General features: G+C 39.9%; 1 protein-coding gene across 5 annotated transcripts in view; it reads right to left on the bottom strand.

The window, feature by feature from the left end:
• Window positions 1–14,229, bottom strand: part of ccdc142 (coiled-coil domain containing 142) — a 139,400-nt gene extending 125,171 nt beyond the window's left edge. For all 5 annotated transcript variants that reach the window (XM_059965587.1, XM_059965588.1, XM_059965589.1 and 2 more), the window contains exons 1-2: window positions 14,086–14,229; window positions 999–1,146 (exon numbers count right to left, since the gene is read on the bottom strand). In XM_059965587.1, the coding sequence (XP_059821570.1) occupies window positions 999–1,098 (100 nt within the window). In that variant the 5' untranslated portion in view covers window positions 1,099–1,146; window positions 14,086–14,229. The remainder of the gene's footprint in view (window positions 1–998; window positions 1,147–14,085) is intronic.
• Between the last annotated feature and the right edge of the window lie 1,014 nt (window positions 14,230–15,243).

The raw sequence follows: 15,243 nt of genomic DNA, 5'->3' as shown, positions 1-15,243 counted from the left end.
ATTGGCAGATTAAATTGTTTAAAAAAATGCTAACATAATGGAAATTAAAGATACAAATATAAAGAGATTATAAAGCATGTGAATATTAAATAAATCAAATCAAGGGAAATAAATATTGGTTATTAGTTATGTGGGAAATCAAGATAAACAGAGGAAAAAAATTTAAGGGTGACAGACTAGAAGAGGCAAAATCAGAGAACCAAGATGCTAATAAATTACTTCAGCCCATAGTATTGCAAGAAATTATGAATTACCAGGTGATAAGCAAGTTAATTAAGATTAATCAGTAAGGGATTAATTAAGAAGGATTAAAGAACACTTGCCCAGTATATTTCTAGTGAGTTCCTTCCTAATTTTTCCTCTATGAATCTGCTTTAAGGCAATTCTCTGCAGTCTTGATTTCTGACGATTTTTTTTTTGTTTTAGTAATCAGAAGTAAAAACTGCATTCAAGATGGATTCTACCCAAAGCAAAATACTGTATTACTACAAATGGGTAACAGAAATTTTCCTTAACAGAATTCACAAATCTCTACCTAAAAGCTAACATTAAAGAAGTAAATAAATAAACCCAACTCTACTCACTTTTCTTGACGTATGTGCAGGTGATGGGGTTTCACAATACAGAAGATCATGAAAAGGACCATTTTCTAACAAAACAACAATTGATATCCACTCACCCCACAATGCCATAACACATAACACATGTATGTGGAAGCAAGATTAGAGAACAATGACTAACAACAAAGAAAGGTATTTATTCTGCATCTTTCAGAAGGTCAGAGTATCCCCAAAGAAGGAAGCAACTTGCCTTAGGACTTAGCATTGATTTTGTACAAGCTTACAAACAAATGTTCTTCTGGTGTGCCAGGAATGAACTAAATTAAATGATGGACTTGCTGCTTTATTTTGTGAACGCAGATAACCGTCATCTATTTTAGTCAAAGCTTTGATTCAGATGTGGAATCAATAAAAAGAAATTGCAGTGTGTTTTCTTACTTGATTCAGTTTCCTTGCACTCTGCTTCAGCTGGAGAAACTCTTTTCTGTCCCAACAAGGAGCCCAAAGGAAGCAGAAAACCACCAGATGTTTGTGACATTCTCTGATTAAGATGCTATAATTCAACATCTAACACCATTATCAGCTCCTGAAATGTAAATGTAAGCAAAGACTTGATATTAAAACAGAGCACATTTCAATATGAAAAGTAAACTTATTTTTCTGTTCAGTTAAAATACAAAGTAAAGCCTAATCTAAAATTAAGACAACCCATTGTTTGCAGCAGCACTATATGGGACATTATCAGAAGGCTCCTTGGTTCCTTATACAACTACAAAGGTATATATATATTAAAATAACATCAGAATCTTATTTATCTAAAATCAAAATATTTCAGATATCCAGCATCTGCAGTAAAAAATGCTAAAATCATTCAGCAGTTCAGACAGTATCAGTGTGTAGTCTCCACTGATGCTGCCTGACTTGAATATTTCCAGAATGTGTTATTCATTTCATAATTTTATTGCTATGCTTTGTATTTTGTACAAATTTGAGATTACGCTGCAGACCCTACTTAGTATCATACTAATTAACTCTCACATATCAAGGAAGTGCAACAAATATAAATCTATTCCACTTCTCTAAACTATGCTAACAAAAATATGATTTATCCTATGGGGGAGGGGGGGAAGACACAGTGTTGAGGGAATAATGAACAGTTAGTTACCCATGGTTCTGCTTGAACTTTCAGGTACATACAAAAGATTTTTAGAGCTATTTGAAAACAACTATATTCACCCCCTTCAATCATTATAACTAAGCACAGGTACAGGTCTCCCCCATTTTCGAACGTTTGCTCTACGTCACCTTGCTGTTACAAAAGATATAGATTAGTTACCTGTTTTCACTAACAGAAGGTGTTTTCACTGTTACAAAAAAGGCAGCGCGCGCCCCGAGCAGCCAAACTCCTCCCCTGGAACTGCGTTCTACCCGGCATTGCTTAAACACGTGCCTGTGAGCATCTGTGCTTTATGTTGATTTATTTTGTGCATCCGTTAGCAAGATGAGTTCTAAGGTACTGGAAAACCCTAACAGAGCATGTAAGAGTGTTAAACTTAGCGTAAAACTAGACATAATTAAGCATTTCGATCATGGTGAACAAAGTAAGGATATAGTGAGTTTGGCTAAGGGTTTGTGGAAGTTGATGAAGATGATGTTGAAGAGGTTTTGGCATCCCATGACCAATATCTGAGAGATGAAGAGCTGATGAAGAGGAAAGGATAACAACTGAAGCCGAACGCAATAGCAAATGGACCAAAAGTGAAGTTGTCCAGGAACTGAACGTGAAACAATTGTGTGAGAGTATCGCTGCAATTGACAACGTTGCAATGATTGCAGAAAAGTATGGCTTTAATTTTGAAAGGGTACATAGGTTTAGGGCATACCTGCAGGATGATTTGAGTGCTTATAAAGAACTATGTGATAGAAAAATGCGTGATGCTAAGCAGTCAAGCATACTGTCGTTTTATAAGACTTCCACATCAACCACAGCAGACGACGAACCTTGACCTTCAACATCAAAGCAGGCAGACATAGAAACATAGAAAATAGGTGCAGGAGTAGGCCATTCGGACCTTCAAGTCTGCACCACCATTCAGTATGATCATGGCTGATAATCCAACTCAGAACCCTGTACCTGCTTTCTCTCCATACCCACTGATCTCTTTAGACCATATCGAATTCCCTCTTAAATATAGCCAATGAACTGGCCTCAACTGTTTCCTGTGGCAGAGAATTCCACAGATTCACCACTCTCTGTGTGAAGTTTTCTTCATCTCGGTCCTAAAAGGCTTCCCCTTTATGCTTAAACTGTGACCCCTCATTCTGGACTTACTCAACATTGGGAACAATCTTCCTGCATCTAGCTTGTACAATCCCTTTAGAATTTTATACGTTTCAATAAGATCCCCCCCTCAATCTTCTAAATTCCAGCGAGTATAAGCCTAGTCGATTCAGTCTTTCTTCATATGAAAGTCCTGTCATTCCAGGAAACAATCTGGTAAACCTCCTTTGTACTCCCTCTATGGCAAGAATGTCTTTCCTCAGATTAGGGGACCAAAACTGCACACAATACTCCAGCTGTGGTCTCACCAAGGCCTTGTACAACTGCAGATAAAAACCTCCCTGCTCCTGTACTCAAATCCCCTTGCTATGAATGCCAATGTACCATTTGCCTTTTTCACCGCCTGCTATACTTGCATGCCCACTTTCAATGACTTGTGTACAATGACACCTTGTACCTTGTTGCACCTCCCCTTTTCCTAATCGGCCACCATTCAGATAATTATCTGTTTTCCTGTTCTTGCAACCAAAGTGGATAACCTCACATTTATCCACATTAAATTGCATTGCCATGAATTTGCCCACTCACCTAACCTATCCAAGTCACCCTGCATCCTCTTAGCATCCTCACAGCTAACACTGCCGCCCAGCTTCGTGTCATCCGCAAACTTGGAGATGCTGCATTTAATTCCCTCGTCTAATCATTAATATATATTGTAAACAACTGGGGTCCCAGCACTGAGCCTTGCGGTACCCCACTAGTCACTGCCTGCCATTCTGAAAAGGTCCTGTTTATTCCCACTCTTTGCTTCCTGTCTGCCAACCAATTCTCTATCCACATCAATACCATACCCCCAATACCGTGTGCTTTAAGTTTGCACACTAATCTCCTGTGTGGGATCTTTTGAAAGCCTTTTGAAAATCTAAATATACCACATCCACTGGTTCTCATCTATCCACTCTACTAGTTACATCCTCAAAAAATTCTATAAAGATTCGTCAGACATGATTTTCCTTTCACAAATCCATGCTGACTTTGTCTGATGATTTCACCACATTCCAAATGTGTTGTTATCACATCTTTGATAACTGACTCTAGCATTTTCCCCACCACCGATGTCAGGCTAACCGGTCTATAATTCCCCAGCTTCTCTCTCCCTTCTTCTTTAAGAAGTAGAGTTACATTAGCCACCCTCCAATCCTCAGGAACTAATCCAGAATCTCAGGAATTTTGAAAGATTATCACTAATGCATCCACTATTTCTTGGGCTACTTCCTTAAGCACTCTGGGATGCAGACCATCTGGCCCTGGGGATTTATCTGCCTTTAATCCCTTCAATTTACCTAACACCACTTCCCTACTAACATGTATTTCCCTCAGTTCCTCCATCTCACTAGACCCTCGGTCCCCTACTATTTCCGGAAGATTATTTATGTCCTCCTTAGTGAAGACAGAACCAAAGTAGTTATTCAATTAGTCTGCCATGTGCTTGTTCCCCATGATCAAATCACCTGTTTCTGACTGTAAGGGACCTACATTTGTCTTAACTAATCTTTTTCTTTTCACATATCTATAAAAGCTTTTACAGTCAGTTTTTTTGTTCCCTGCCAGCTTTCTCTCATAATCTTTTTTCCCTTTCCTAATTAAGCCCTTTGTCCTCCTCTGCTGGACTCTGAATTTCTCCCAGTCCTCAGGTGTGCCCTATTTCTGGCTAGTTTATATGTTTCTTCTTTGGACTTGATGCTATCCCTAATTTTCCTTGTCAGCCACGGGTGCACTACCTTCCCTAGTTTATTCCTTTGCCAAACTGGGATGAACAATTGTAGTTCATCCATGCGATCTTTAAAAGCTTGCCATTGCATATCCACCGTCAACCCTTTAAGTATCATTTGCCAGTCTATCTTAGCTAATTCACGTCTAATACCTTCAAAGTTACCATTTTTTAAGTTCAGAACCTTTGTTTCTGAATTAACTATGTCACTCTCCATCTTAATGAAGAATTCCACCATATTATGGTCACTCTTACCCAAGGGGCCTCGCACGACAAGATTGCTAACTAACCCTTCCTCATTGCTCAATACCCAGTCTAGAATGGCCTGCTCTCTAGTTGGTTCCTCGACATGTTGGTTCAGAAAAACATCCCGTATACATTCCAAGATATCCTCTTCCTCAGCACCCTTACCAATTTGGTTCACCCAATCTATATGTAGATTGAAGTCACCCATTATAACTACTGTTCCTTTATTGCACGCATTTCTAATTTCCTGTTTAATGCCATCCCCAACCTCACTACTACTGTTCGGTGGCCTGTACACAATTCCCACCAGCGTTTTCTGCCCCTTAGTGTTATGCAGCTCTACCCATATCGATTCCACATCCTCCAGGCTAATGTCCTTCCTTTCTATTGCGTTAATCTCCTCTCTAACCAGTAACGCTACCCCACCTCCTTTTCTTTCCTGTCTATCCCTCCTGAATATTGAATATCCCTGGATGTTGAGCTCCCATCCTTGGTCACCCTGGAGCCATGTCTCTGTGATCCCAACTATATCATATTCATTAATAACTATCTGCACATTCAATTCATCCACCTTGTTACGAATGCTCCTCGTATTGACACACAAAGCCTTCAAGCTTGTTTTTACAACACTCTTAGCCCTGCCTACCTGCCCTGATGGAAACAGACGACGATGAGATGACAACCCAGTCTCCTGTACCTCCCACCACCCCAACCTCTGGCGACTCAGCCTAATGTACCATCATCAGTGTGCTCACTGTCTTCCCGATTCCAGTAAGCGAAACTACACTGGGAGTACATTATTGCTACTTTACATAGGCTGTGTATTTTTATGTGTTACTTGGTAGCTTCATAGCTTAAAGGTTACTGGAAAGAGGGCTTCTGCCGAGCATTTTGCGCCGTTTGTTTTTGCCGCGAGTGCTGACAAGAGCGCTTGCATGAGATTTTTGCTGCGGTGGACAGTGCTGCAATAATTGCAGGAAAGTATTCCTACATTATATAGGCTGTGTATTTATCAGATCATTCCTGCCTTTACTATATGTTACTGTTATTTTAGGTTTTATGTGTTATTTGGCATGATTTGATAGGCTATTTTTTGGGTCTGCGAACACTCACAAATTTTTCCCATATAAATAAATGGTAATTGCTTCTTCATTTTACGGCATTCCAGTTTACGAACCATTTCAAAGGAATGCTCTACTTTCGAATAGCAGGGGAAACCTGTATGGTCATTAACCATATTATTGTTTAATGAATCTCATTATATAAAAATTGGCTATTATTTCTAACAATAGAATTGATACTTTCTTTAAAAATTACTTCAGGGCAACGCAAAGCACTTTTGAAAATATTGTAAAAATCAATACAACTCTTTCTTTTTTGGATAATGCAGCAGGTTGTCACATTATATTTTTATCTGGGAAGCTGAGTTCAAATGCAACTGAAAGTACTATATTAAACATCAGTTGACTCCACAGGCACTTCAGATTAGTTTACCCATTCTTTGACAGAGAAAAATATCTACGCTGCAGGCATGCAAATTTCAGATCCTTGAACAGGGGATCTTCAGAAACATGGATGGTCAGTGGTGACTGTGCAATGTCCAATTTCATTTGTAACCTCTCAGCAACATCAAACCAACGTTCTGACTAGGGCAAGTAACATTCACCCTTCAAAAATGCCACACAGTGACAATCAACAAGAGGTCCAAACAATGGACTCTAGATATTCAAAGATATAAACATCGCAGAATATCCTACCATCAATATCCAGATGTCCACCATGGATCAGAATCTCACCTGGTCCTACCAAGTAAATACCACAGCCACAAGAGCTCAGCAGGGACTGGGTATGCCACAACAAATGAAATCACTTCCTGACACCCCAAAGATTTAGGTTCAGCTGCAAGGTACGAGTTAGAGCAGAAGATAACAATGCAATTCCAAAATCACTGAAACTCAACACCATTCAGGAAGAAAGTACACTGCATGATATGCTGTGGTGATGTTGAGTGGAAGTTAAATAAAGACAGATCCCTTGGGTTAATTCCACATCTTACAATATCCCATATAATAGGCTGCTACATAAGCTTGTAAGCTTGTATATTAAAATGTATGCTAAAATAGAAAATTAGCTAGCTCAAAGGGCTGAATAACTTCTCCTGCTGCCTTTCTGTCACTTATGAGCCTCTGGATTAAGGTTTGAACCCACAACTTCTGACTCAGGCAAAAATGCTGCCAACCGAGCCATTTTACTTCACCTCTCTAACCAGGAGACCTTGGGTATGCCTTCTCACCAGACAAAAAACAGAAGTACGTTTTTACAAGCAGACCACTATTAATAATTAGCTAATTCATAAAACAAAAGCATTGAGTTAATTATTTAATTAATTTTGAATATCCTTCAGTCCCTACAGTATTTAAAGGCTGCGTAAGAATCAGTAACCCAGGGAACAATCATTTCCAAAGCTTGTATGCTTAATTCAATTCTTCATAGTAGGAACAGATACAACAATTCACCTTTCTGACCAGGCTATTTTTGTATCTACTCTCATATCATACAGTTCAGTGCCCAATCTTGTTTGGCCACACTGTGGTGCATTTTTACTATTTAAAGACACAACATAGACATAGTTTGTTGTGATTCACAAAGTCTGACCATATACACAAAGAAACAAAATTAAACACTATTTATTATTAAATATTCAAATGATTCCATCTTTTCATCACTTTTCATAAAATACATACTGTTTTCTATCCCACTCTATAAAATCTCCAATGCTCCCTAATGAATGTTTTCAGTAATGCAATGTAAACCTTCAGTTATTAAAGTTATTCTCTTAGAAGACAAAGGAGAAGGGAGGCGGATTGACGCTATCCCACATAATAGGCTGCTATCTAAGATTTGAGCTCATAGAAATTAGTTATGAAATGGTTGGGAAGTAGGAGTGCTTTTTGAAGTTATATATGGTTATAACACTATAAGATATAGGAACAGATTTGGCTGTTTGGCCCATTAAGTCTACTCCGCCATTTTATCATGCCTGATCCATTTTTCCTCTCAGCCCCAAAGTCCTGCCTTCCTCCCATATCCCTTCATGCCCTGACCAATCAAGAATCTACCAACCTCTGCCTTAAATAAGCATAATTAGTTGCACAGCTGCCTGTGGCAAAGAATTCAACAGATTCACTACTCTCTGGCTAAAGAAATTCTTCCTCATCTCCGTTCTAAAAGGACGCCCTCTATTCCGAGGCTGTGACCTTTGGACTTATACACTTACACCATAGAAAACATCCTCTCCACAACCACATTATCAACACTTTTCACCATTTGATATGTTTAAATGAGGTCACCCCTCATTTTTCTGAATTCCAGTGAATATGGCCTCAAAACCATCAAATGCTCTTCATATGACAAGCCAGTTAGTCCTGGAATCATTATTGTGAACCTCCTTTGAACCCTCTCCAGTCACAGCACATCCTTTTAAAGATATGGGGCCCAAAACCACTCACAATACTCCAAGTGAGGCTTCACCAGTGTTTTATAAAGTCTCACCATTAGGCCCTTGCCCTTAAATGCTAGTCCTGTTGAAATGAATGCTAGTATCGTATTTGCCTTCCTCACCACTGACTCAGTCTGCAAGTTAACATTTTGGGAACCCTGCACAAGGACTCGCAAATCCCCTTGTGCCTCAGATTTTTGTATTTTCTCTTCATTTAGAAAATAATCAATCCTTTCATTTCTTCCACCAAAGTGCATGACCATACAATTCCCAACACTGTATTCCATCTGCAACTTCTTTGCCCATGCTCTTAATCTGTCTGTCCTTTTGTAGCCTCTCTATTTCCTCAAAACTACCAGCCCCCCACCTATCTTCATATTGTCTGCAAACTTTACAACAAAAGGGTTAATTCCATCATCTAAATTAATTGACAAATACCTTATAAAGTATTGGTCCCAACACAGCCCCCTATGGAACATCACTCGTCACTGGCAGCCAACCAGAAAATGCTCCCTTTATTCCCACTCTTTGCTTCTTGCCAATCACTCATTGCTTTATCCATGCTAGAATCTTTCCTGTAATACCGTGGGCTCATAGCTTGTTAAGCAGCCTCGTGTGGCACCTTGTCAAAAGCCTTCTGAAAATCCAAATTACCATCAACCAATTTTCCTTTGTCTACCCAGCTTGTTATTTCTTCAAAAGATTCCAAAAGATTTGTCAGGCAGGATCTCCTCTTGTGGAAACTCAACATTGACTCCAAACCCCATTAAATCTCATGACCTGGTTAACCACAGGCAAGGAAAGCTACTGCTAAAGATCATTCATCCCCCTCTCAACTAACTCAGTACTCCTCCAAATTGGATATTATTTGGAAGAACTACTAGAACACAGATTAGCAGCTGGGCGGGAATTAAAATGTCCATTCCCAAGAAGCCAGACAGTACAGCCACTGATGAAATTGGGCATGTCCTAAATATCCAGACTGAAGTTGTAGATAAATTAACATAAGAGAAGAACCTACTCGACCTTGTCCTCGTCATTTCTCCTGCTGCGGATGTATCTGATAATAACATTATTGGTTATTCCTTGTAAAAGCAATATATGGGCATCACAAATGAGGTCACACACTCTGCTAAATTTCATGACATATGCTGGGGATATTAAACCTGATTCCGATAAATGCAGTAAACTCAGGTCAGCTCAAAAGTGGGAATCTATAACTAGAAGTACAGATGAATTGCACCATAACTTGGAAGCCTGTGGTTGGCCATATTGCTCATCCTACTATCATCAAGCCAAAGTTAACCCCTCATTCAAGCAGTTTAATAAAAACATGCCAAAGAGCACCATCAAGGTAATTAAAATGAAATGCCAACCTGTAGCTAGAGTGCATGAACAACAGCACAAATTTAATGTTGTAGTTCTGTGTTTTGTGTATGTTTCCAAACAGTGGAAATCTTATATTCCTAAGCGCTAAACAATCTCATAATTGTTATCTGTTTCTGCCAATATTCAACCAATTAAACAATAACAACACTAAGTATGAGCCAAAAAGGCTAAAACCTTTTTCCAAACCATTTGCAACCTATTATAGCCTTCTGACCTTACAAAGTAAAGTCCACTCCTCAAGTCTCTCTGGTCTCATCACTGTGTGGCTAAGACAACTCAAATGCTATCAACAAATTCAAAAATGACACCACAGATTGCACAAGGAGGTGTACTGGAGTGAGCAAGATTGGCTGGTTGGGTGATGTTGCAACAGTAATCTAGCACTCAATGTCACCAAGACTGAGGAATTGACTTCAGGAAGCAGAAAATAAAAGAACACACACTTTCTCTTTGAGGGGTTAGTAGTGGAAAGGATGAGCAGCTTCAAGTTTCTGGGTGCCAATATCTCCGTGGGTCCATCCTGGACCAAAAAGCATTAATACAACCATGAAGAAAGCATGCCAGAGACTCTACTTTGGTAGTAATTTGAGAAGATTTAATATGTCACCAATATTCAGTATTCTATGCCACTCCAGCAAGTTTCTCTAGACATACAGCAGACAGCATTCTGACTGTTTGGTATGGAGGCTCTAATGCACAGGATTTAAAAAGGTTGCAGAGGGCCATAGACTCAGCCAGCTCCATCACAGGCACAACCTTCCCTACCATTGAAGACATCTTCAAGAGGCATTACTATCATTGGGGAGGAGATGCAGGAGCCTGGAGACTCACACTCAATAACTCAGCAACAGCTTATTTTCCTCCACCTTCAGATTTCTCAATGGTCCATAAGCCTCACTATTCCTTCTTTAGTAATATTTATTTTTGTAAGCTATCATTATTTTATGTCTTTTCAGTGCACTGCTGCTCAGAACAACAAATTTCACGTTATAGAACTCAGTGAAAATAAGTCTGATTGAGATTCTGAAAACAATTTTACAAAATTATTCAGTTCATCTGGTATCAAGAAATTAGATTCAACAAGGGCTTTAAACCCTGACCAACTACAAGTTTCACGATGATAATGTGTTTCAGAACTCCCTGTACCTTTATCCAAGCAATCCCACTTAAACAAGAAAACTTGCATCCACCAAATAAAATAGAAGGTAGTCCAGCTGCCCATAAACAACATTTTCAATTCAGCCCCATCGCCAGTCATATAAAATCTCATTCCACGTGCTATCTATAAATATCCCTTTAATGTCTGGTCAAAGTCTTGGCACTTTCTTCATACATCACTGTAAGAGTAACATAACTAGATGGATTGCAGTAGTTGAAAGCAGCAACTCACTGTCACCTTTCCGAAGGCAATAAATGCAGACTTTAGCCAGTAAGGCCAACATAACTATAAAGTCAAATCAAAAGTCAAGTTCATTCAAAACAATTTTAAAAAGTCTCTTATACTATGATTATGTACAGAACTTATACTATGAATGGTAGGACACCATAGGACAGCTATGGTATGGTAGTATAGTATAGACTGCAATGGAATGGAGGAACTCAGGAATACAAGTGCATAGTCCATTGAAAGCAATATCACAGGTAGACAGAGTGGTAAAAAGAGCATTTAGTAAGCTGCCCTTTATCAGACAGGGAAATGAGTACAGGTGATAGGATATTACACAATGTAGTTACAGAAACTGAGATGAAGGACTCAAGGACTCTTCATCTCATGTTCTTGATATCACTGGACAACAAAGCCTTTGCTTCGTGAATACTTCTAACACATTTTGGGTTGTTGATCATAAAAGTCACCATGAAATTTCCCTTTCATGCACCATTTTTTAAGATTGCCTATATTTGTTATTTCAATTTTTTATTCAAGTCACTTAAAATGTTGCCCACAATGTGAGCTGATAAATTTTCTATTTTATTCAGGAATGCCTGGGTATGCTTACGCAGAGCAGATGCTGCATGGGAGGACAGCCTATAAATTTCCATGAAAGATTTTGATATCTAAGACAAGTGTTTCCCAGAATAACTGATGTCAAGATTAAGGAAGGCATTTTTGTTGGTCCATAAATCAAACAAGTCAATGACAGGCAATTCAAAGAAATTCTAATGGGACCAGAGAAAATCTCATGGAAGGCATTCAAGGATGTTGCTGAAATTTTTCTTGGCAACTACAGGAAACCAAACTACGTGCAGTTGGTTGACCAACATGCTTGAACCAACGTCACTGATGATTCATTTTTGCATTTCCATTCATACTTCTTCCCGGCAAATCTTGGCACTGTCAGTAACGAGCACCATGGAAAGTTTCCCCAGGACAATGTGGTCATGGAGAAACAGTATCAGGGCAACTGGAATCCCTCCATGCTGGCTGATTATTGGTGGACACTTAAACAAGAAACCTCAGACACCGAGTACAAATGAAACTAATCAACAAAACATTTTAGCTTAATTCAACTATTGCAAAGCGTCAGGGTCATTATGCAATTAAAAGCATTATATTCAATAAAAGTTAAACTCTCGCTTCTCCAAGTTCTTACATGATACAAGCAGTCTGAAGATATATTTTGTGTTCAGCTTCAAGTGGTCTATCATGAAGGAAAACATTCTCATTTTCAAAAAAAAAATTGTTGTCCGGTATATTTATTGCTCACTTATTTATTTATTTCGTTCTGTATTTGCACAGTTTGTTGTCTTTTGCACACAGTTTGAACGCCCAAGTTGGTGTGGTCTTTCATTGATTCTATTATGGATATTGGTGTATTAGGGATTTATTGAGTACGTCCATAAGAAAATAAATCTCTGAGTGGTAATATGGTGGCATATATGTACTTTGATAATAAATTCACTTTGTACTTTGTTTAAGTTATTGATGAGGCCTCACTTGTTACACTGTGTCATTTTGATCACTCTATTATAGGAAGATGTGGCTGAACTAGAAAGAGTGCAGAAAAGATCTACCACGATATTAACAGAACTAGAAGGCTGTTACAACAGGCTGGCAAAGCTACATCTTTATTCCTTGGAACACAGGAGAATTCAGGGCATTTTTATAGAAAGACCTAAAATCATGAGAGAAGGGTACAGAAGAGATTTACCAAGATGCTGCCTGGTTTAGAGAGTATGGATTATGATCAAGAGATTAAGGGAGCTAGGGCTTTACTCTTTGAAGAGAAGGAGGATGACAGGAGACATGATAGAGGTGTACAAGATATTAAGAGGAATAGATAGAGTGGACAGCCAGCACCTCTTCCCCAGGGCACCACTGCTCAGTACAAGACGACATGGCTTTAAGGTAAGGGGAGGGAAGTTCAAGGGGGATATTAAAGGAAGGTTTTTCACTCAGAGAGTGGTTGGTGCGTGGAATGCACTGCCTGAGTCAGTGGTGGAGGCAGACACACTAATGAAGTTTAAGAGACTACCAGACAGGTATATGGAGGAATTTAAGGTGGGGGTGATATGTGAGGCAAGGTTTGAGGGTCGGCACAACATTGTGGGCCGAAGGGCCTGTAATATGCTGTACTGTTCTATGTTGATAAAGTGGATGGTTGCAGTCTTTTCCCCAATGGTAGGGAGACCAAAACTAGGGGGCATAAATTTAAGGTGAGAAGAGAAAGATTTAAGAGGGAATTTTTTTTTCACACAAGGGGAAGTGATTATATGAAATAAGCTACAAGAAGTAGTAATTAATTCAGGTACAATAGTATCATTTAAGAATCAATTGGCCAGGTACATTGAGGGGCAGGCCTTACACAAGAAACAAGCCAAACACAAGAAATCGGGTGGGCACCATGGTCAGTGTAGATTCATTGGGCCAAAAATCCTATCTGCGCTGCACTGCTCTACAACTCTCTTTGACTCTAATATGCATTTAATAAATCATTGTTTCCTTTAATTCACCAACGTCAATCTCAATGCACGGACTCCAGTTCGGAGCAGACAATTGTTGAGGTGTAAGAAACGGTAATAGGTTTAGATAAGGTAAACAATGAAAAGCGATTTTCATCATCAGATTGAACAGAGAAAGATTTTTATTTTTACTTCCTAAAAGACAGAAGGAAGCGGTGATAAAAAGCTTTAATTTTATGCAGAAAGCAGTTCAGATGTGCAAATCGTTGTATGTCAGGGTGATGGAAACAGAATCGAATAGGGTACTAAGCGGTGACAACGGTAGTAAACTGCCGTAACCAGTTTATGCTTCTCGCTGACCAAGGGCCTAAGGAATCTGAGATAAGACGAAGGGGGCCGGAGCATCCCAACCATTCACATTTTTGCTCTACATACTCACGGAAAATTAAAGCACACATTGCTAATCCGTGGATGTAAAGAGAGAGCTCTGATCCAAGCCCCTTCGCGCACCTCTCCAACCGGCAACCGCTGATAGAAAGCGAAGAAGTCTGGAGAGGGAGTAGGACCCTCTGCGCCACGCAGCAACGAGTAGTCCTATTGGGCGGTCTCGCCTTAGCAACCGGACGGTCGCAATCACCAAGAGAGGCTGTGATTGGAGGAGGCGGCAGTGTGGAGGGCGATCGTTTTGGCCTGATGTGTGTATGTGACCCACGGAATGTGTCAGCTATCTGCTCTGGAACGAAAAGCGGTATATGCTGGAGGAATAGGCGGCGGTTGCGGAGTTAAGTTCCCACAGCCGATTAAATGCTCCTAATGGCGTGGGTCTCAAATAACCTCTGACAACCAAGTCCAGCCCATGGCTTTCATATGTGGCTTAACCAAGTTACTGACAGAAGAAGAGGCAAAGACGGGTTACTGGCGGCTTAAAACCAGTCGCCTCAGGCAGATAGGGCTCGTCAGCCATGGTTAACAGTTCGTCTAGGATGCCCACTCATGGTGGAGGAAGGCTTCAGGAGTAAATCCTGAAGAAAAAATGTGGAGCTGGAAACCTACATTGTGCTCAACGCTGACTGACAACTCCTGGGACTCCGATGGTGCCAAACTTTTCAGCCTCTGTGCTGCACAGGCAACCGTTTACACACGCGAAATGCTGGGGGAACTCAGCAGGTCAGGCAACAACAATGGAAAGGAATAAACAATGGGCGTTTCAGGCCGGAGACCCTTCTTCAGGACTGGAAAGCAAGGGGGAAGACCCCAGAATAAAAAAAGGTGGGGGGGGGGAGAGGAAGGAAGACGAGTTAGAAGATGAAGCAAGGTGGTTTTTAAAGGTTTTTAAGCTGGAGGCGCACCTAGTGGAGCTGATAGGCAGGTGAGAAAAGGTAGGAAACCAAAGTGGGGAATAGATAAAGATGGAAAAGGGAAGAAAAATATTTTGTTTCAGAAGCAAAAATCGATGTACATGCTGGAGGTTACCCACGAATATGAGGTGTTCCTCCTCCACTCTGAGAGTGGCCTCGTTGTGGCAGAAGAGGAGGGCATAGACTGACATCAGAATGGGAATAGGAATTACAATGGTTGGTCACCATGAAATTCTACT

The sequence above is a fragment of the Hypanus sabinus genome, chromosome 3 (genome assembly GCF_030144855.1).
Source record: "Hypanus sabinus isolate sHypSab1 chromosome 3, sHypSab1.hap1, whole genome shotgun sequence".
NCBI lineage: Eukaryota > Metazoa > Chordata > Chondrichthyes > Myliobatiformes > Dasyatidae > Hypanus > Hypanus sabinus.
This window is presented reverse-complemented; position numbering and strand designations above follow the sequence as displayed.